The sequence below is a fragment of the Mobula hypostoma genome, chromosome 14, assembly GCF_963921235.1.
Source record: "Mobula hypostoma chromosome 14, sMobHyp1.1, whole genome shotgun sequence".
Classification (NCBI taxonomy): Eukaryota; Metazoa; Chordata; class Chondrichthyes; order Myliobatiformes; family Myliobatidae; genus Mobula; species Mobula hypostoma.
Genome location: NC_086110.1, coordinates 10,521,771 through 10,546,147, shown reverse-complemented (window position 1 = coordinate 10,546,147; position 24,377 = coordinate 10,521,771). Strand labels below are relative to the sequence as shown.

Sequence of the window (24,377 nt, the reverse complement as noted above, 5' to 3'; positions counted from 1 at the left end):
GTTGGATGTATAAGTTTATTTTCATACGAAGAATCCGAAATGATTTTCTGCGAGAACTGATTATTTCTTCAAAGACTTTGATAAGTTACTAAATGAGATTTACTTTGTTTAAGAGTTGTGATGTAGGAGACTTGTCATGAAAGGAGTTAAACTGTGTATATTTAATTTTTGAATATGAATTTAAACTTGTAGATATACTGCCTGGAACTGAAACTGAAGTTAACTATAATACTTGAGAATAGGAATTATATTTGCTTTTCTAACTAACCAGGTATAAATAAAAAGGGAAGTTTAGTCTGTAAACTTTTAAATAGGGAATAACACTAGACCTAATTAGTTAGAGAAATTGGAGTAACAAAGGTAATTCTAATAAATGTCACTGATTTTGACAAGAATTTGGCTTTTTTTGATATCTAAGATTTGGAACTTCAACAGAATGTTGCACTTTGAATTGTTCTTGCTCATGTAAATATTTTGTACATATTGTTTTTCTTATAAGCAAAACCTTATTTCCAGAATTTTGTGGTTTCTGTTCACTGCCTCCTTCCCATACCCGGACTCTTCTGATGGCCTGTTAGCACCTAGTGTAATTTGATTTTCTTCAAAGAGTGCAACGGCTAATTGCACACGGTAAGACTGGTGCTACTCAAGTGTTACATATGGATACTATAGAGAGAGTGCAGAGGAGATTTCAAAGGATGTTGCCTGGATTGGAGGGCGTACCTTATGAGAATAGGTTGAGTGAACTTGGTCTTACATAGAATAGTTCAGCACAGTACAGGCCCTTTGGCCCACAATGTTGTGGTGACCCTCAAACCCTGCCCCCCATATAAGCCCCCAACTTAAATTCCTCCATATACCTGTCTGGTAGTCTCTTAAACTTCACTAGTGTATCTGCCACTGACTCAGGCAGTGCATTCCACGCACCAACCACTCTGAGTAAAAAACCTTCCTCTGATATCCCCCTTGAACTTCCCACCCCTTACCTTAAAGCCATGTCCTCTTGTATTGAACATTGGTGCCCTGGAGAAGAGGCACTGGCTATCCACTCTAACTATTCCTCTTAATATCTTGTATACCTCTATCATGTCTCCTCTCATCCTCCTTCTCTCCAAAGAGTAAAGCCCTAGCTCCCTTAATCTCTGATCATAATGCATACTCTCTAAACCAGGCAGCATCCTGGTAAATCTCCTCTGTACCCTTTCCAATGCTTCCACATCCTTCCTATAGTGAGGCTAGTGAGGCAACCAGAACTGGACACAGTACTCCAGGTGTGGCCTAACCAGAGTCTTATAGAGCTGCATCATTACCTCGCGACTCTTAAACTCTATCCCTCGACTTATTAAAGCTAACACTCCATAAGCTTTCTTAACTACCCTATCTACCTGTGAGGCAACTTTCAGGGATCTGTGGACATGTACCCCCAGATCCCTCTGCTCCTCCACACTACCAACTATCCTGCCATTTACTTTGTACTCTGCCTTGGAGTTTGTCCTTCCAAAGTGTACCACCTCACACTTCTCTGGGTTGAACTTCATCTGCCACTTCTTAGCCTGCTTCTGCATCCTATTAATGTCTCTTTGCAATCTTCGACAATCCAAATCTTTTTTCCTTGGAGCGATGGAGGATGAGAGGTGTCCTGACAGAGGTATAAGATGATGAGGGGCATTGATCATGTGGATAGTCAGAGGCTTTTTCCCAGGGCTGAAATGGCTAACACAAGGGGGCATAGTTTTAAGGCGCATGGAAGTAAGTACCGAGGGGATGTCAGGGGTAAGTTTTTCACACAGAGCGTGGTGGGTGCGTGGAATACACTGCCAGTGGCGGTAGTGGAAGCAGATACAATAGGGTCTTTTAATTAAGAGCCTCTTAGATAGGTACATGGAGCTTAGAAAAATAGAGGGCTAATGCGCGAGGGAAATTCCAGGAAGTCTGTAGACTAGGTTACATGGTTGGCACAACATTGTGGGCCAAAGGGCCTGTAATGTGCTGTATATTTCTGTGTTCTGTGTTCTATGTTCTATGTACTATTGATACATCTGACTTTGGCTTCTCCTTCTTGAAATTCAGGATGAATTCGATCATATTATGATCACTTTTCTTTGGGGTTCTTTTACCTTAAGCTCTCTTTACGATCCTGGTTCATTGCACAACAGCCAATCCAGAATAGCTCGTGGGCTCAACCATGAGCTGCTCTAAAATGTCATCTGTTAGATTCTAGAAATTTCGCCTCTTGGAATCCAGCACCAACATGATTTTCTAAAACTACTTGCATATTGAAATTCCCCATCACTATTATAACATTGCCCTATTGACATTTCCAGCTGTAATTTGTAGAACGTCATCCTTATTTTTTTGGGTTCTGTATATAACTTTCATCAGGGTCTTTTCACTGTTGCAGGGTCTTTTACACCCCATAACAGACTCAAGGGCTCTCTATCAATTTATGCATAATTTTTCTCTGCAGCAGCGAGGGAACGTGATGCGAAGGCAATGGGGTGTTCACTTCCATTACTCATAATATATGACATGACTGCTCCTAATGTATACCATAAAGTGAGGCATCACTGGACGATGTGGATCATAATGTGTGAGTACAGTGTCTGACATCACCATTTCCTTTGCCTTTTGGAACGTCAGCAGCTTCTCCTTGCTAGGAGTCTGACTACACATTACCTCTGGGTGTAAACCAACTACCTCATCTTCAGCACTATCACTCTGGTTCCCATTCCCCTGCCAAGTTAGTTTAAACCTGAATAAATCGAGCCAACCTGCCCGTAAGGATATTGGACCCCTTCAGGTTCAGGTGTAACCCATCCCTTTTGCACAGGTCATACCTTCCCCAGAAGAGATCCCAATAGTCCATAAATCTGAACCACTGCCTCCTGCACCAGGTCCTCAGTCAAACATTCACCTGCCAAATCATTCTATTCTTACCCTCACTGGCACATGGCACAGGCAGCAATCCATAGATTACACAAAATAATCTGCAGATTCTGGGGTCAAAGCAACACTCACAATACGCTGGAGGAACTCAGCAGGTTGGGCAGTATCCGTGGAAAAGATCAGTCAATGTTTCGGGCCGGAACCCTTAGTAATCCATAGATTACTTTCCTGGAGGCCCTATCTTTTAGCTAGCTCCCTAAAATCTCTCTTTAGGACCTCTTCACCTTGTGCCAAGATGCACCAAGACTTCTGGCTGCTTACCCTCACCCTTGAGAATGCCGTGGACCCAATCTGAAACATCCCTGATCCCGGCGCCTGCTGCCTACAAACCATCCAGATGTCTCTATCAAGCCCACAGAACCTCGTCTCTGTTGCTCTGACTAAGGAATCTCCTATCAACACTGCAGTTTTCTTCACCTCTCTGCTCTTCTCATCCACAGCACCAGACTCGGTGCCAGGTACCCGGTCACTGTGGCTCCCCCCGGTAGGTCGACCCCCTCAATAGTACCTATAGTTATGTACGTATTATCAAGGGGAATGGCCATAGCTGTGTTTTTCCCCTCCTTCCCCTGACAGTCACCCATTTAACTGTCTCCTACAACCTAGGGGTGTCTACCTCCCTGTAGCTCCTGTCTATCATCTCCTCCTTCTCCCGTATGCATCAAAGCTCATCAAGCTGCAGCTCCAGTTCCTTAATGCCTTCTCTCAGGAGCCGCAGCCTCCAGCCTCCCAGACTTCCCACATCCCACATCCCACATAGAGTATAAAACACTTCTCACTATCCTACTATGCCCTAACAGACGAGGAGAGGTAACAAATAAGGACAGACAGAGAGAGTAACTTCCAAGACAATGTACCTCACCCAAACCAAGTCTGATAAGGCAAAGCCAATCTAAACACTGGCAGTGTAAACACAAGCAGACAAAAATAAATGGACTGGACAAGGAAGAGAGCAAACATAAAAAGTCAAGCTACAGGTTTCATAAGGAGCACTAATATACATGCTGTTGATGAAAATTCTGACAATGATGAGATTTACACAGTACAGGGTTGAGACTCATCATGTGAAAACTAACAGGAAGGAAGCAATATGTCTTACACCAGAAGTGAATGGCAAATTAATTAAAACGGAAATTGGGCACTGGTTCAGCTGATTTCATTCATTACACAAAATGAGTTAGAATGGCATTTCAAAGATATTGAACTAAAGCCTACAGATATCTAATTAAGAATTTAGGGAGAAAAGGTAACTCCTGTGGGAATAGCATGAACAATGAAATACAACAACCAACAAGCCACATTGGGCTTTTATGTGGTAATATCAGCAATATGGTGCTGTGATTGGCTGAGACAACTACAACTTGATTGAAGATCCATCCACCATTTGCATCCCACATCTCCCTACAATAGAGACAACTGAAAGCAAATTAAGAAAGGTACTGGGTGATGACACAGCAGTGTTGAAGGATGGCACTGGAAAACTCAAAACACATCAAGAGTAAAATAGTGTTAAGTGAAAATGCCAGATCCAAGTTTTGCAAAGCCTATCTGGTTCCTTGTGCAACACACATAAAAATTGCTGGTGAACGCAGCAGGCCAGGCAGCATCTATAGGAAGAGGTACAGTTGACGTTTCGGGCCGAGACCCTCGAAGGGTCTTGGCCCGAAACGTCGATTGTACCTCTTCCTATAGATGCTGCCTGGCCTGCTGCGGTCACCAGCAACTTTTATGTGTGTTGCTTGAAATTCCAGCATCTGCAGATTTCCTCGTGTTTGGTTCCTTGTGCCATTGTGATAAAGTGGCAATGTGAGCAAGATTGCATGAAGGCTGAAGGAATTCTTTCCGAGGTTGAGTGAGCCCATGGGCAATACTAGTTGTCCCACTAGCCAAAAAAAAATGGGTCTTTCAGGATCAGTGGTGATTTTAAAATCACCATCTACCCAGTACTGAAAATAGATCAATACCCTCTGCCCAGAACAGAGGATATCTTTGTAAACTTTTCTGGAGGGAAAAGCTTCAGCAAAGTGGACTGAACTGAGGCCTACCTACAAATGGAATTGGAAGAAGAGTCCAAAGTGTCTCTCACCATAAACACTCACAAAGGGCTTTAGCGCTATAATTGGCTTATTTTTGGATTAGCATCTGCACCTGCACTCTAGCAGAAAGCTATGGACCAGGTGCTACAGGTCTGCCCAGGCACTCAATAACATCATTGTTACCAGTAACAATTGTGTGGGCACATGGCCAAGTGGTTAAGGCATTCGTTTAGTGATCTCAAGGTCGCTAGTTCGAGCCTCTGCTGGGGCAGCAAGTTTGTGTCCCTGAGCAAGGCACTTAATCACACATTGCTCTAGTCTGTGCGAGGAGTGGTGCCCCACACAGACTTCCAATCTGCGCCTTGTAAGGCGTGAAAATACCCGATGCAGGCCTCTCATGGTCTGAGTCGACATTCCCTTCCCTTCCTACCAGTAAGGAAGACAAGGAACATCTCCAAAATCTCACAACACTGTTAAAAAGATAAGAAGATTATAGGCTCAAAATATGATGCAATAAGTGTGAATTCTTTAAACCAAGCATGACTTACTGTGGTCATACCATTGACATGCAAGATTTACACAAAATGTTGAGAAAATTCAAGCAGTAGTGGATACCCCAAGGCCAAAGGACATGTCACAATTGTGGTTCTTTTTAGGATCTGTCAATTACTAAAACAGGTTTCTGACAAACCTGGCTACTGTACTCCACCCTTGAACTCATTACTATGGATTGGGAAGAAATGGCAATGGACAAAGCAGTGTGAGATGACCTTCCAAAAGGCAAAGGAAATGGTGACGTCAGATACTGTACTCACACATTATGATCCACATGATCCAGTGGCACCTCACCTTATGGTATACATTAGGAGCAGTCATGTCATATATTATGAGTAATGGAAGTGAACACCCTATTGCCTTCCCATCACGTTCCCTCGCTGCTGCAGAGAAAAATTATGCATAAATTGATAGAGAGCCCTTGAGTCTGTTATGGGGTGTTAAACCTTTCAACCAGTGCTTGTATGGGAGGGTTTATACCCTCATTACTGATCATCAACCACTAGTAACATACATCAAAGTTGCTGGTGAACGCAGCAGGCCAAGCAGCATCTATAGGAAGAGGTGCAGTCGATGTTTCAGGCCGAGACCCTTCGTCAGGACCACTAGTGTCCATTCAAATCCACAGAAGTCTGTTCTACCGACAGCAGCATTACAAATGCAAGATGGGGTCAGTTTCTTGGAGGACACAATTACAAGATCGAATTCAAGAGGACATTTTCATAGAAATGCTAATAGATGCCCCATTTACCTTCGGAAAAGGAAATACCTGAAAAATTTACAAAAGAGGACACTCCTCTGGACATATTCTTCCTCATGCAAATCAAAAGTCTCCCAATTATGGCAAAGATTATCCAAAGGGAAACCATTAAAGACACCATACTGACTCAGGTCTACATGGCTGGAATGTGCAGCAGGAACTCCAGTTCCCCCTTTTTACCAGAGCCAAGATGAACTTGCCCTTGACGGAAGTTGTCTTATGTGGGGACTGAGAGTTATTGTATCATTCAAGCTGATACAAAATGAAAGAGTTGCCTCAAACTTTTGTCTGGTGGCCTTGGGACAGATCAACTGATTGAGCAGCTCACCGTGCACTGTTTGGTATGCCAACTCGTCCAGAAGATGCCAAGAACAGCACCTCTCCATCCCTGGGAATGGCCTGCATTAATCTGGCAGAGGATTCATGTGGATTTTACAGGATCATTCATGGGCACAGATTTTGCAGTAGTAGTGGATGCAGGTACAAAGTGGCCATAAATGTTCCAATAGTAGTCAGTGTGCAGGTGTGAGAAGCGTCAGAGGCATCAGAAGGCAGGCAGAGCACCACCAAATGCAGTGATTTCTTTCTCCTTGCATGGGGGTTTTCTTATTTTTTAAACCACAAAAGAGAGATAGGGTCTAGCGGAGTGGGGGCTAGAGTCAGAGAGGGAACAGTGGCTTTGGCTCAAAAGGCTTCGATGAGAAGAGGCTGAGGCCAAAGAAAGAGGTAAGAAGGGTAGGTTTTTCCTTTCGTTATTGCTGACTTGGTCTTGGTTGTGCATAGTACAGTGCAGGCAGAATGGCAGCTATGACAGTGGAATACTCCTCCTGTAGTATTTGGGAATTCATGGAACCCAATGGTCTCTCTGATGACAACACCTGTGGGAAATGCAGCCAACTCCAGCTCATGAAAGACTGCATTAAGGAGCTGGAGCTGGAGTGGGATGAACTCAGGATCAGCTGGAAGGCTTTTGAGCAGGTGGTTACACCCAGAGTGCAGAATTCAGGGAGTAAATTGGTGAACACCGAGAGAGGTAAAGGGAAAAAGAAGTCAGTGCAGGGTCCCCTGTGGCCATTCCCCTCAGCAACAAGTACCCTTTAGATACTGCTGAGGGGGATGACCTATCCGAGCAAGGCAGCAGCAGCCAGACCAATAGCACTGTGGTCGGCTCTGAGCCTTAGAAAGGTAGGATAGGGGACTCAATAGTTAGGGGGACAGACAGGAGATTCTGCGGCAGCAAAAGAGACACCAAGATAGTGTGTTACGTCCTGGGTGCTAGAGTCCTGGAAGTTTCTGAGCAGTTGCAGAATATTCTTGAAGGGGAGGGTGCACAGCCAGAAGTCATGGTTCATATTAGTACCAATGACATAAGCAGGGGAGAGATAGAGATCCTGGGCACTAAGTTTAGGGAGTTAGGAAGGGTCAGAATAGGAAGATAGTGCAGATGAATGAGTGTCTGAGGAGATGATGCAAGATGGTTTCAAGTTTTCTGGGGAAGGGGTGACCTATATAAGTGGGGCAGGTTGCACCTGAACTGGAAGGGAACCAATATCCTGGGAGGGAAGTTTGCTCAAACTATCGAGGAGGGTTTAAACTACATTTGCAGGTAGGTGGGAAGCAAAGTGAAGAGGCAGAGGATGGGGTGGTTGGCACACAAGTAGCGACAGCTTGTAGGGAGTTTGTGAGGAAGGATAGGCAGATGATAGAGCAAAGATGCACTCAGCCAGATAGTTTGAGATGTGTCTATTTTAATGCAAGGAGTATCATAAACAAGGCAGCTGAACAGAGCATGGATCAAAACATGGAAATATAATGTTGTGGCCATTACAGAGACTTGGATGTCTCAGGGGCTAAGTGTACCAGGCTTTAGATGTTTCAAAAAGGACAGTGAGGAAGGCAAAAAAGGTGGGGGAGTAGCATTGATAATCAGGGATAGCATCACGTCTGCAGATAAGGTGGAAGTCATGGAAGGATTGTCTACTCAGTCATTGTGGGTGGAAATCAGAAACAGGGAGCGAGCAATAATTCTACTGGGTCTTTTTATAGACTCCCCAATAGTAACGGAGACATCAAGGAGCAGATAGGGAGGTAGATTCTAGAATGGTGCAATAATAATAGGGTTGTTGTGATGGGTGATTTTAACTTTCCTGATATTGACTAGCATCTCCTTAGACCAAGGGGTTTGGATAGGATGACATTTATTAAGTGTGTTCAGGCAGGTTTTCTGACTTAATATGTAGTTAAGCCAACTAGAGGAGAGGCTGTACTGATCTGGTATTGGGAAGTGAACCTGGTCAGGTGTCAGATCTCTCGGTGGAAGAGCATTTTGGAGGTAGTGATCACAACTCTCTCCTTAACCGTAGCGCTGGAGAGGGATAAGAGCAGACAATTTGGGAAAACATTTAATTGGGGTAGAAAATTACAAAGGTGCCAGGAAGGAACTCAAGAATGAAATTGGGAGAACTAGAAGGGCCCATGAGAAGGCCTTGGTGAGCAGGATTAAGGAAAACCCAAGGCATTCTACAAGAAGGTGAAGAGCAGGAGGATGAGTGAGCCGTGTGAGAATAGGACCAATCAGGTGCAATAGTGGAAATGTATGCATGGAGTTGGAGGAGATACTTAATGAATACTTTGCTTCAGTATTCATCAGGGAAAAGGACCTTGGCAATTGTGCGGATGACTTACAGTGGACTGAAACACTTGAGTATGATAGACATTAAGAAAGAGGATGTGCTGGAGCTTTTGAAAAGCGTTACATTAGGTAAGTCACTAAGCTTGGACGAGATGTACCCCAGGCTACTGTGGGAAGCAAGGGACGAGATTGCTGATTCTCTGGCAATGATCTTTGCATCATCAATAGGGACAAGAGAAATACCAGAGGATTGAAGGGTTGCAAATGTTGTTCCTTTGTTCAAGAAAAGTAGTGGATAACCCAGGAAATTATAGGCCAGTGAGTCTTCAGTGGTGGGTAAGTTAGAGAAGATCCTGAGAAGCAGTATTTATGAGCATTTTGGAGAAATATAATCTGATTTGGGATGGTCAGTATGACTTTGTGAAGGGCAGGTTGTGCCTTATGAGCTTGATTGAATTCTTTGAGGATGTAACAAAACATATTGATGAAGGTAGGCCAATGGATGTAGTGCCAATGGATTTCAGTAAGGCATTTGATGTCTCATTTAGAAAGGAAGGAGGCATGGGATCCAAGGAGACCTTGCTTTGTGGATCTAGAATTGACTTGCCCACAGAAGGCAAAGGGTGGTTGTAGATGGTTTGTATTCTGCATGGAGGTCGATGACCAGTGGTGTTCTGCAGGGATCTGTTCTGGGACCCCCTCCTCTTTGTGATTTTTAAAAATGACCTGGATGAAGAAGTAAGTGGGTTAGTAAGTTTGCTGATGACACAAAAGTTAGGATTGTCAGAGGTTACAGCAGTACATGAATAGGATGCAGAAGTGGGCTGAGGAGTGGCAAATGGAGGTCAACCCAGTTAAGCGTGAAGCGGCTCATTTTCGTAGATCAAATTTGAAGACAGAATATTAATGGTAAGACTCTGGGAAGTGTGGAGGATCAGAGATATCTTGGACTCTGTGCCACTCATGACAGTGTTGTTAAGAAGCCTTATGATGAACATGTTGGCCTTCATCAACCATAGGATTGAGTTCAAGAGCCGAGAGGTAAAATTACAGCTATAAGAGCTTAGACCCCACTTAGAGTATTGTGTTCTGGTAAACTCACTACAGGAAGGATGGGGATACTGTGGAGAGAGAGTGCCAATGGCCTGGTAATCCTGGTCCTTATGACCTGGCAGTCAGTGTACCAGACCTAGTGGCTCCCAGTATTTGCTTCCATAAATGGAGTGCATTTTGAAGAAAACCTTGGAAACAGAGGAGGCATCCTGTTCTGGCCAGAATTGGGAAATTAAGTTGACAGGAATTGAGGCCCAGGGTCAAATCGTTAGTCTGGGAGTTGATCTCCGAGTCTGCAGATCCACTGGGGAGGCCGCAGTCCAGTGTCTGCTGAAGGCTGGAGGCCTATCTTCAAGTTAAACATAGAAACATAGAAAATAGGTGCAGGAGTAGGCCATTCAGCCCTTCGAGCCTGCACCGCCATTTATTATGATCATGGCTGATCATCTAACTCAGAACCCCGCCCCAGCCTTCCCTCCACACCCCCTGACCCCCGTAGCCACAAGGGCCATATCTAACTCCCTCTTAAACATAGCCAATGAACTGGCCTCAACTGTTTCCTGTGGCAGAGAATTCCACAGATTCACCACTCTCTGTGTGAAGAAGGTTTTCCTAATCTCGGTCCTAAAAGGCTTCCCCTCTATCCTCAAACTGTGGCCCCTCGTTCTGGACTTCCCCAACATCGGGAACAATCTTCCTGCAACTAGCCTGCCCAATCCCTTTAGGATCTTATACGTTTCAATCAGATCCCCCCTCAATCTTCTAAATTCCAACGAGTACAAGCCCAGTTCATCCAGTCTTTCTTCATATGAAAGTCCTGCCATCCCAGGAATCAATCTGCTGAACCTTCTTTGTACTCCCTCTAAGGCAAGGATGTCTTTCCTCAGATTAGGGGAGCAAAACTACACACAATACTCCAGGTGTGGTCTCACCAAGGCCTTGTACAACTGCAGTAGTACCTCCCTGCTCCTGTACTCGAATCCTCTCACTATAAATGCCAGCATACCATTCGCCTTTTTCACCACCTGCTGTACCTGCATGCCCACTTTCAATGACTGGTGTATAATGACACCCAGGTCTCGTTGCACCTCCCCTTTTCCTAATCGGCCACCATTCAGATAATAATCTGTTTTCCTATTTTTGCCACCAAAGTGGATAACTTCACATTTATCCACATTAAATTGCATCTGCCATGAATTTGCCCACTCACCCAACCTATCCAAGTCACCCTGCATCCTCCTCACAGCTAACACTGCCACCCAGCTTTGTGTCATCCGCAAACTTGGAGATGCTGCATTTAATTCCCTCATCCAAGTCATTAATATATATTGTAAACAACTGGGGTCCCAGCACTGAGCCTTGCGGTACCCCACTAGTCACCGCCTGCCATTCTGAAAAGGTCCCGTTTATTCCCACTCTTTGCTTCCTGTCTGCTAACCAATTCTCCACCCACATCAATACCTTACCCCCAATACCGTGTGCTTTAAGTTTGCACACTAATCTCCTGTGTGGGACCTTGTCAAAAGCCTTTTGAAAATCCAAATATACCACATCCACTGGTTCTCCCCTATCCACTCTACTAGTTACATCCTCAAAAAATTCTATGAGATTCGTCAGACATGATTTTCCTTTCACAAATCCATGCTGACTTTGTCCGATGATTTCACCGCTTTCCAAATGTGCTGTTATCACATCCTTGATAACTGACTCCAGCAGTTTCCCCACCACCGACGTTAGGCTAACCGGTCTATAATTCCCCGGTTTCTCTCTCCCTCCTTTTTTAAAGGACTGTTTATGTAAGTGGGAGGAAAGGGGCTTGGTTTTGCTGTTGCTTGTTGTGTTCGGCATGTTTTATTGGCACCAGCATGTGTGGCAACACTTGCGGACTGCCCCAGCACACTGTTTCCCCAAATGTAAACCATTTGTGGTAAGGACTGTTGATTGTCTGTCTGCTACCATACAATTCCTCGAATGAGTATAAATCTAACCCCCGCCAGTGTCCCAAACTGTAACAACCTTTCACAACTGGTTGTCCTATCTCACAAAATTACACAATAACATCTAGCCTCTTACATACACGTATGCACACTACACTACTTTTATATCTATCAGTTCAGCTCTCCGCCGTGTTCATGATCCTGTGGTCAAGCAACCCGAAAAGATCCAAGCGTGCATGCCTATCTTAAAATACTCACTCACTGCCCACATGATGGAATACGAACATATCCCCAACCAGCCCCCAAATGTTGTGACTGTGAATGGAGACACACTGAAGCTAGTAATATAGAAGTCTTTATTCAGCACACAAGCAGGCATCATACTGCAGACACTCTGGGAAGAACAGGCCTCCTTCATCTCAATATCACATCACTATCTCTATAGCTACAATGTATTCATAGTGCTTCCTTTGAGTTGCACAGTTTCAAACATCCAGGTCTTCACACCAACCCAATGAGCGTTAATCTGAGCTGCATTCATGCACATGCGGACATCGCCGGTCACTTGGGTATTTCCTGGTCTGCAATTTATCCTGAGATGCACCTCCAGGAAGACCATTGTTGTGAGCTGCATTTTAAATTCAATCTACAATCCATATTCAGAGCTGAAGACAGGTGGCTGTTGAAATTAATATTTGCTATATACCCTAACTTCAGAATACACCCTAACAGACTAAAGCCACTGTTCTTGGTCCTTGGACAAGTAAATCAGCTGCTGGGTCACCAGGAAGTTGTCCAAAGTAGAGCCAGAATTTTTGCAGTCTAGCTATAGCTGACATAGAACCATGGTTTCTGCCACATATTGCTTCCATTGCCAATTACCCCTACTCACACTCCAGGCCCTTCTGCTCATCTACATTTGTTCCAACAATAAATGAGTTTCTGCAACTCTTTGTTGCTGGAAGTTTTGACTATTTTGATACTTTCCTACATGGTAACTTGTCAAATTTGTGCTCTTGCAAACCTCAAACTCAATCTGTCTCATTTGCTTATTATCTTATCCTATAATAGGCATCCATTAGTCTCATGAGGCCATGGATTTGCACCTTGGAAAGTTTCCAGGGTGCAGGCCTGGGCAAGGTTTGTATGGAAGACCAGCAGTTGCCTATGCTGTACATCTCCCCTCTCCACACCATCGATGTTGTCCAAGGGAAGGGTATTTAGGACCCATGCAGCTTGGTGTGGTTAAGTGCCTTGCTCAAGGACACACACGCTGCCTCAGCTAAGGCTTGAACTAACGACCTTCAAATCACTAGACGAATGCCTTAACCACTTGGCCATGCGCCAACATCCTATACGGTCTCCCAATTTAACAGCTTTCTAAAACCAATTCTGGTTTCCCAGGTTCTTTGTTTGATGTGATTGTTTTCAATAATGGCTTTGTAGCATCCTGGATTTTGCATTACTTTACAGCAGCTATACATTTGTAGGCTGCTGTCAACAGGACAAACAGAATAATTGCACCCTTCAGCACAGATAGAATAGAGATAAGGGAATAGAATTGTTAGCTCCATAGAATAGAGCTAACAAAAGTTTAATGGTTTATTCTAAAGTTCCACTTCCAGATCTGTGACATTTCAGTTATAAGGGGGAGTGATGCTGCTGCAACATGCTTCCATGTCCCAGATATTGAAAGGAATAGACAAGTTATTACACTGTTGACCCACTATGGCCACCATAGTGTCAGTGTAAGGCTTGACCATGTATTATTTCACTTATCTACTGAGTTATTTTGCTGCGCTCCTCTCATTCAAACTAGAATGACTTTATTACTTTCACCTCTGTTATTAATGCTTTATTGAAAAGGCCAAATAGGGTACATACTCCATGGCATTGCCAAAGCAGATCAAAAAAAAATCTGCACATTGGATTCACAAGTCACATGACATTTTCCTTACCACATGCATCGTCTTGCTTTTGAATGAAGGCAGTAGCAAAAAACAAGCTTTCCAAATGTTATAATGCTCCCCAGTACAACTGAACATTAAAAACCACTGAACTTTAATAGATGTTCAAGGCTGTGTGTCAGTAGTGTTTAGGGAGGCAGCAATGTGTGTGACAGAGCATAACAGGCATTCCTATGCACCTGATTTCACCCTTTCAACAGATTTGCAGTGAGGGGTTAGATCCCATTTTATAATTGCCTGTCATTTGGAGATGTGATGATTGAAAATGGAATGAGTAGTAAGGCCACATGATGTTTGTAATAGAAATAGAACAGTATAGCAGAGTATGGGGCCTTTAGCCCTCGATTAAATGATCTTGTTTTAAAAGGTGATATAATCCAGGTTAATCCTCTAGTTTTAGAGGTGTGTCAAAGTCTCACTCCTGTGATACGGCATGTTGTTCTTTTTCTGCCAGTTTCATGCTGTTTCTTTTGGAGCAGGTTTCCTACCTTGACTGCCGTCCCTCAGTGTGCACCCAGCTTTGACTGACAGGATAATCAGTTAGGATGGTTAATGATATGCGTAAACCTGAGAAGTCAGACTCAGGTTTAATACCACTGGCATGTGGTTGCTTTGCAGCAGTACAATGCAATATACAGCATTGGAAAGAATGATTCTCTCCAGCATTTTGTGAACATTGGATGGATTTAGCTCCAGATTATATCGTGGTTGTACAAGTATGCATGACAGGATGTAGTTGGGTCATACGAAAAGTAGCCAATCAAATTTCAAGGGTGGTGAAAACATAGCTACAATTGCACTTTATTCCAGGTAAAATCATTTTCTGCTGGATAGCACTTTAATAATGAAAATACATTATCTAATTTTGGGGCACAATTAAAAGGTCCAGTAAGTCCCAAAAAATTTAGACCATTATACATCTTGGTAACTGCCTGAATTTTATAACCCATCAAGACATTGTTTTCTCAGCACCATTAAGAATTACATTCTGAAATAGCACACTTTACTCAATCATTAGTCTTGAACTACCAAAATAGTTTAATCTTTACCAATTCCAAAAAAACATGTGCAATGTTTGCTCCCAAAAGATGTGGCTCTTATGTTTCAGATTTACAGCCCTATTTAATGTAAGGGGCAAGCATATTTAACATTGGGAAATGTTAAAATCAATGACCAAATGGAAGTGGCTGAGTGTACAAAACATTTGTAACCAGATGAACTTAGAGGCACAAATGGAGATTAAGTAATAAAAGATCACAAAAAAATCAATAGGGATGAAAATAATAGTTAACAAGTAAAAGAACAATTATGGTATCTCATAGGTCTTCCAATTGCAGCTAATGGAGACAAAAAGATTTAATCTATGTAAAGACAGTACATTCAGACTATAGGCTTCATATAGATCAAGCACATTACTAATGTGGTCCAGAGAACAAATTCACTAATTTGCAATCGTATGCTTGGGAGAATATATTAGAGTCATCCAGACCGTCTTAGATCTCCAACAAAGAGCCAAAGCAGTGTAAGGAACTTAATTTCTTGTACATAGAGTTAATATCTAAAAAAGTTGGAAAATTTACAGGAATTTACAGGCTCCTCATTCTGTTTCTAGGAGGTAGTTGCAGATGATGGATGCAAGTTTAGATTGCCAAATGATGGGATGTTAAGAGCATTGTACTGTCAATAAATTACAAAATTTTGCAAGAAACCATCAAATCCTGATGAAGGGCCTTCTCAAAATGTTAACTGTTTATTCCCATCCATAATGTTGCCTAACCTGCTGAATTCCTCAAGCGTTTGGCATATTGCTCTGAATTTCCAGCATCTGGAGAATCTCATGTTTAAAATGAATTCATTTCAGTGTAGACGATTGGATAGGTAATTTTGTACCCCAGGGGTTGATATTTTTACTTAGCCCCATAATAAATTAATGAACTTTGGACCCTCCAACTTTTAACACCTTTCAAATTAAACATGCTTTGTTATAATCAATAGAAAATTGGGTCGCAGTCCATTGTGAAAAATCCCCACAAAATCCTGAAGGTCATATCACATTAAATTAATGTTTCTGAAAGAAATAATACAACAATGTACTAACTTGTAAACAAATTTTATTGAACTTTCATCCAGATAAAATTGCACAAACATCAATTTAGGCTTTCAAACACACAGGAATAAGAAGTGTTCCAGGTCAGTAAACCTCATTCTTTGGTGCAGAGGCTGGGTCTTACAATTCAGAGGTAAATTATATAACGGAGGAAAAAAAAATACCCGTCACCTTACTGTAAAGACAAACCCAAGAGGAATTTTCTTTTAAAATGAACTTCTTGGTAGTCTAGGACCCCATTTTCCCCTCTCCTTTAAGCAGTGGTAACCACCAATGAACATTAAATGCTGGGTTGTTGCACAACAGTAACTTAAACAATACTGCTTGGACATCTTTAAATACAGATACAGGCTCTGTTATTTTGAGGCACTTGTCTAAGTTTGAGAAAAGGGCCTTTGACCACTTGCACCAGACATTTTAATGCTATCCCCTTAATCTAGAACACAGACTACAGTTAAAATTAGAACAGAGGCAATAAGCAAAATCACTTCTTACACAAATCAATAGAACTTTTGATTTTACTGCAGCTCTGCCTCTAAAATAATGAGCCCAGAACTTAATTTCACTGCTTTTAGAAAACAGCGAAAACTTCTTTTAAGCTATATATTACGTTTTCTCAACCAGGATTTCTGGATCTTGGACCAGACACTTAAATTCTCAAGAATAAATTTTGAATAAAGTCTGCTTAACTAGTGGTTTGAAACCCAGTTTCAGAATATAAAAAAAAACTTAAGCACTTCATAAAATCAGTCCACAAAAACAAAATCTGTTTTAAACAAACAGCACATCAGGTGCTCCCATTATCAACTGGGGTCACATCTTGTCAATGAATAGTCAACAACTCTTGTCTACATTTTAACATCAAACTATTTAGGTATGTGAAATGGATTACTGAATTTCAAGTCAGGTTTGAGACAACTGCACTGGCTAGTAAAAAAGGCCAAATCCTGCAAGACTAAATTGGACCTACTGGCAAGCTTAGAAAACCCACCAATTCCAAGTGCCTAAATCACCAAGTTTCATTTGTGCAGGCACACTTGTGGATTATGAACAACCTCTATGGCCAGTAGTCCAACTGGTTCCCAAATCTGCCTTATCCGAGACTTCTCTCTGCCAAGCATGGCACAGCCACCTCTCCCCAGCAATTATTCTGAAGATCTGTCTCCAACTATTTCTACACTTTTAAGTATACACATTCAATGTGTAGAGAAAGGAAAACTGGTGGCTACCATTTTATCAACTCAATAACAACAGATGTGAAACACCACAATTTGATGAAATTATATCGATGCACTGAAAGTTCAAGTGGTGTGCTTATATTAATAAATTGGCAACATTCAGCAGGACTAGATAGAAAATTTAAATTTTCCCAGGATCTTCTTTTTGATGCCATTGAGTCGAAAGGAAGAAAGGTCCTTCATGCAGTAAATGGAAATAACATTTTGCTACAAATAAGGAGGAATGTTGCAATTGTAAAAGCCCTTTCTTTCCTGTAAAAGATTGTAATTGAACTTCAGATACTGTCAATAAGTCACTGCAGGCAGAATGGGATTTCCTGTGGCCAAAGGAGATAAACCTAGTTCTACTAGTAAGGTTTTACACCAACCAGTATTCAAATACTACTTTGTTCTACACTTTTTCAGCAGCTGATTCATGGGTTCCATTAAAATCCCAGTATCAAAACAATGACAATTAGCCCCCGGTGCAAGCCGTTTGCCCAGTGACATGTGAGCCAACTGGGATGAAACTTGAGGTAGTTTGAAACTGCTGCAGAAAGAAGCACCGAGGTAGACAAAAGCCATTACCTGACAAGGCACGAGAACCATGTCTTGCAACCCTAAAACCTTCAGAGAGTAGGATCACTTCCCTGAGAATTATGTATCATTAAGACCCTAGTCTCTAAATTATTGGCTACTTAGGGTTCTGCAAGTTGATCTTTTTGTTGAGGTTGAGGTAAAATACTGTGCCTGATTGAGTTTAAGAATTGTGAACATAAATCCATTAAGCACTTTTAGTGAATTTTCTACACATTTGTTTTGTAAGGCTGTGTGAATTTTTTCTGAATTCAAGCTAAAATAGACTATGGAGATTTGTACAAAATTGGAAAGTGACGTGTTTTGAATAATCCCAAGTCTTAAATCACACAATTCAACATTACACACATTTGAATCAAGAACATATTAAGTTACCAGTTGGATAGCAGACATCTAAGCCAAATAGGCAGGAAAGAATAAGGAATAGTTTTTTTCATAAAATTTAACTTCATCACCCCTGAATCCAATCTTTAACATGCAGTTTACATCTGGAAAAGGTCCCCCGGTCTTCCATTATTATATATGGTCCCATTAAAACAATGTTCAAGAGACAAATTTACAAACAAATCAGCTTTGAACAGCCATTCCACCAAATCCTTTCTGATGATCTCTTTGGGAAGCAACATGATCAGACAGGTCATCATATTTTGTACTAGCGAAGTCCCCAGGAGCCACAGCAAAGCAGTTATGGTCAGAAGTCAAAACTCCATTACTCCAGAAATCACCGAGTCCTACTTCACATCAAAAGACTTGAACACTAGGAATGGGATCATCCTATTTTACTTTCAGAAGATACTTTGCTTTGAAAAATGTGGATCACTGCTATCCCAAAGGAACTCAATAATACGGTACATTAACAAACCGCCTTGGTTTATACAGTTATTTATTTTGGTTTTTAAAGGCAGTGGCATTATCTTTGATAACACCCCAAGTGGGGGTGCCAGGTGTGTGCTTGCATCTTTAAATTTGTGCTGAAGGGAAAAAAAATGCCCAAAAGATCTAAAGCAGCCCACATAATGTTGCAACTGTAAAAAAAACTCAAAGCTAAGAGCACAGCATTCAAAGTACAGGAACTAGACTCAGTAGAGCTTTAATTCTAAAGACAAAGCTTATTTCAAATTTCAAAACATTGGAGAGCTTTAAAAGATTTCAAACTGACTGGTTCCACAACAGTTTAGTGTGAATTATTAACCACTGCTCAAGCAATTTCCTATTGTGTAAAATAAAAGCCATTCTACACTACAACAGCTAACCACAATTTATCAAATCAACTGTTACAGTCCACCTGAAGCAGCACATTAGCCAGTTTCATCTTGAAAGTTAAACCACTCCATCAGGAACTTCACAATTATGCAGAACACACACTTTAAATTGTCTCTGGATCATGTATATTCTAAGGTAATTTCCAATCCTATTGAAGACCAGCTAGAAATTATTACCTTTCTGCATAAATTGGTTGGAACCTATAGAACTTGATTTGTATAAATATTACCCTGTCATAATAGATTTCCCAATAGTTTGCTGACCAACGTTTCCACCCACCTCCATTCTAAACAATTCCTACTAAACAGCTAAGTCAGCTTGGAGTAGGGTTAAAATTACTCTGCATTTCAGAACTTGTGCGTTAGAATTTAGAAAGACTGCATCCAGAGGTTGGCCAAAGCATTCATTGTTGTTGAAGCTCAAAGCGAATCCTTTCTGGGGCAACACCATGTTTTGATAAGTAGCTGAACTTCAGTGAAGTTCAAAAATCAAATTTTGAAACAAAAGCAGTTGTGTTAAAACAGGGAGACATTTGGAAATCCGTAGTGTTCACTGTTTTTTTTTAAAGAACTACTGGACCCTTATCCCACGATTGCCAGGATGGTACATATATTCCTTGTAGCTTTGCTGTTGTCTTTAAACATGAAATAAATTGTGCCTGTAACATTGATTACCAGACTAGTAAGGCAGATGTAGTGGAGCATCCCAGAATGTCAACTGAAACTGGCTGCATTAAAATTATACTACTTTGGTTGTTAACAATTTTTAAGCAAGTGTCATGTTTATATGTTGCAGCTCCCAGACTATAAATACTGATTTTTTTTAAAGCTCAAATTCCAATTCAAGGCTGTGATAGAAATTTGCATAAACACTGTAGAATAATTTTAAAGAGACATTTTGTCTCGTTTCTAAATAAACTGGCTGCTTTGGGCTACAAGGAAATAGGTGATTGAGAGAAGGAATTAAATCTATGGAGTCTATCCTTGCTCCAATACGAAACCAAAATTCTACCAGAGTATTCACGTACAGCACTGTTACAGTCAGTAATTCTTGCCAGTCCTTGGGGATCTTCACGTGTTCTACCATTGCTTCAGTGCATGGCAAACAAAACCATTATATTCAAGTTGAAAAGAACTGAGCTAATTTCTACCAAAGGACAGAATACAACCACATTCTCTTAATCCCTGCAATAAAGAACTGATCAGGTCTTCTCAAAATCCAATAGAAATAATGCATAAAGCACTATTATATCTGAGTACAATTGCTCAGATGATTGAATATTTTCCCATTGAGAAAGGCCACCATTGAGAACATACTAGATATTCAAATTAGGCCCATACCTAATTTCTGTCTATGGTATTGGTCACAGCACATGGTAAAATGCCAAGCAGATTTGCACCATTTTTCTGCGGATCCCAACTAGGACTATACAAGAGCCAAAAACAGAGCATTCTTTTTATTTTTAAAACCAGCCAATTCTCTTCCAATACTAAGTAATACTGCCTCCAAGACCAAATACAGCCTACTAATTGAGTAGGAAATAGATTTCATACAGGTACCTGAGATTGCAGTAGAGGTAAATATATTTTCATTATTCCAGGTGCCATAAATATAGATTGAGCTTCAGGGTATCACATGATAACTCAATATTTTTGTTTTTCGAAACACCCCAAAATAAACACTCAGAAGAACCCCTCAAGAGCTTCTATGTGCATCAGGCCAAAGAACATTACACCCTAAAACAAAACAAAAGAGGTATTTAGTTTACATTCAGGTGGAGTGTAGGGTTACATTCAGAAAGCATAGGGCTAAACATACAAGATGTTCAATATCAAATAATCCCTGAAAACAACATGTATGCAGGTAGGCAGCCAAAGCCTTTATCAGTCACCCACAATTGGCTATTTTTAGGCTTATACAAGTGGCCAATAGTCTTCCTACCTGAGAGATTTGCATTAAATAAAGCTACAAGACAACTTTTAATACTAAGATACAAGTCTTTGGATTCAGATCATAAAGGCACCAATTGCCTGGACACACTTGCACAGTTCCATGGAAATATTCAAACATTAGTCAGCCCAACATCTGCAGGCAGTGAGGTAGGTCTGCTATAAATTTATGTAGTTTTGAAGTAGTCTCACAGCTCAAGCTCACACTATACCAACATGAGGTAGATGACAGAAAAAAATACCTGTCTTCTATAGGGAAAACAATTAAGACATTGTCCCTGAGCAACAAATCCACAATATAGAAAAACAAGAACACAGCATTAAAACAAGAGGATACGATTGTTGCCAAAGTCGACGACTACTATCAGTCCATCTGGCATTAGGGCTATTCCAGATGGACGGTCCATCTGCCCAAAGCCACTGCCTTGCGTCCCAAACTTGCACAGGAAGTTGCCATTTGGTTCAAAGATCTGAATACGATGATTCCTGGAGTCGGCTACAATGATGCGGCCTTCTTGGTCAATTGCTACACCCTGAGGTCGGAGGAACTGCCCGTTGCTTGTGCCTTCGGAACCAAGGAAGCGTGCTGACTGGAAGTCAGGGTGGATTACCAGCAGCCGGTGATTGTTGAAATCTGTTACCACTAGGTGTCCTTCATGGTTAAAGGCCACTCCACGAGGAGAATCAAAGTGCTTCCACAAAGCCCCCTCAAAGCCATATTTACTGACAAAGTTTCCATCTGGGCCAAAAAGCTGAACTCTGTGATTGCGGGTGTCTGACACCAGGATCTTCCCATCAGTATTGACGGCAACATCCCAAGGATAGTTGAATTGGCCATTTTTGCTTCCTTTCTCCCCAAATTTAAGGATGAACTGCCCCTCAAAGGTGAAAACCTGAATACGGTGGTTGTCCTTATCGGCCACTATGATCCGACAATTCTGATCACATGCAACACCAGCCGGACGATCAAATTGTCCAGGTCTGGAACCTGCTGTGCCAAACTTGTGGTGATATGTCCCACTTGGTGTGAACACCTGGACACGATTATTGCTACGATCAGCAATAATGATATAACCTTCTTTGTTGACACAGACGCCCCATGGCCGACAGAGCTGCCCATCCTCATCCCCTTCTCCACCAAAAGAGCAAATTGGAAGCCCAATCCCAGTGTAGTTACGACCTGCTTTGACAATTACACGGAAGGGGCTATTCTCAATATGTTGCCCACGAATTGTGACTGAAACTACATGCTCTCCTTCCAGGTGTGGGGAGTAATTAACTGCATAGGTGCCATCATGATGATCAAGAACATCTGCTCGAAAGAGACACCCATCAGGTCCCATTATAACAACTACTACCAAATCACCACCAGATGATCTCCCTTCGCCAGTGTGATCCTTGGTGATCACGGTGAAGCTGCTCATTTTCCCACGCAGTGCTCGTTTCAGTCCCTCACCAGTAGCTGTAGATAGTGGGGCATATGCACTGCTACTGATTATGCCTAATGACTTGATGGCCTTGTATAATACACCATCAGGTGGAATGAATGAAAGGGTGTCGTCATCCTGAGGTTGGAGGAGATTCCTAAGTTTCTTCAGATCTTGGATTTGGACAAACATTTGCTCTTTTGCCAAGAGTACATCCACATCTCGCCCATCTAATAGGGCCTTCTGCACACAGTCTATTGTGCTCTCCAGCCTGGATAAATTCTCACGCAGTGCTTCTACTTGGAGGTGCAGAGTCTTGGCCTTCATTTGCCGGATCTTTTCCACCTATTCATATGAAGATTTTAATTAATATTGAAAATATTGAACATTATTCCAAAAAATTACTTCTATGAATATTTACTTTAATATAACATTTTCTTCTCTGCTGAAATACATCACTTGCCCTCTGACATTTCACTCAAACAGATTGCACTCTTTTTAAAAAATATACAAACGTATAAAGACAGAAGAACAAGAACCATCACTATTAATGCATGAGACCTACTGATCTGCAACCACCACCTTTGTGTCCATCATTACCAAAGCAGGACAATGGCACGTTAGAAGAGCCATTAGAAGACCTCAACACCAGAGGCCTGGGAAGTAATCCTGGTTTCCAATGCTGTCTTCCCATAACTACGTGGGTTTCTTCTGTAAAGTGTGGGTTGGGAGTTTAACTGGCCATTGTAAATTGCCCCTATTGTGCAGGTGATTGGCAGATTATGGGGGAAGTTGATGAGAATGTAGGATAGCAAAGCTATCACAGTGCCAGTGACCAAGGTTCAATTCCCACCGCCGCCTGAGAGGAGTTTGTAAGTTCTCCCCTTGGCAGTGTGTGTTTCTTCTGGGTGCTCCAGTTTCCTCCCACAGTCCAAAAACATACAGATTAGTGGGTTAATTGGTTGCACGGGTACAATTGGATAATGTGGGCTCCTGACCCATGTTACTGTATCTATAAATAAAACACAAATGGGATTAATCTTGGGTTACTGTAATTGGGTGGATGATGCTCAGTGGACTGAATCCACACCGCATCTATCACGAGTAACATCACTTCCTTTAACTCAAAACAAGTGAAACTGGAAACATCATTAAATCCACATACAAGTCCAAATATAACATTTGAGAGGCAAAGAAATTTTGTAGTAGGGCAAGTGGCAATATTCCACCTGACATTAAATATTGAGTTGCATCAGTCAAACTATATGCTGCAGTTCAGAGTTCAACTATCAGAACTTGAATTTAATCCAAATTAATACAATGATTTGAAATAGAATCAAACAGATAGACTGGAAAGTGTGTTCAGAGAAAAAGAAATTGAGCAAACTCCAACTCACTTTTCTTAATAGCTCACATTCACGTTCCTCTAAAGCCTTCTTGTGCCGTGAAGTTACCGCTTTGACTTCTGATCGAATAACTTGAGCTTTCATCTCCACTTGTTCCACCATAGCTCGAACCTTCTCTATACTGAGCTGCAAGATGGAGAGGAAGTATGGGGCAATGGTAATAATAGGGAAGAGGTGCAAGTATAATTAATATCACAAATAACATTATTTACACTCACATGGCCACTGAACAAAAAGCACTGGCATCACACAAATGCTCCAAAGTATCAGAACTACATGTTCAGAGGGACAATTATACAAGACTCTTATCCAAAACTCTTCTCATTTTTAAGTTTTAAAATTGCCCCCAGCACCCAAAGCTTTGAGATGTAATTCTACTTAATTGTAAGACAGCTGATTAATGAAATTTCAAATTTAAGGAAATTAAAAGGAGCCCAAACCACTCACTGAACTGTTAGCCCCATCCCTGAAATGTTCCAACAACCCATGGACTCACTTTTCAAAGACTTCAACTCATGAATTTAT

At 41.6% G+C, this 24,377-nt stretch overlaps 1 protein-coding gene across 1 annotated transcript in view; it reads right to left on the bottom strand.

The window, feature by feature from the left end:
* Positions 1-16,015: 16,015 nt before the first annotated feature.
* trim71 (tripartite motif containing 71, E3 ubiquitin protein ligase) overlaps positions 16,016-24,377 on the bottom strand; it is a 42,802-nt gene continuing 34,440 nt past the window's right edge. The window contains exons 3-4 of the mRNA XM_063066665.1: positions 23,844-23,978; positions 16,016-22,791 (exon numbers count right to left, since the gene is read on the bottom strand). Coding sequence (XP_062922735.1) covers positions 21,340-22,791; positions 23,844-23,978 — 1,587 coding nt within the window. The 3' untranslated portion in view covers positions 16,016-21,339. The remainder of the gene's footprint in view (positions 22,792-23,843; positions 23,979-24,377) is intronic.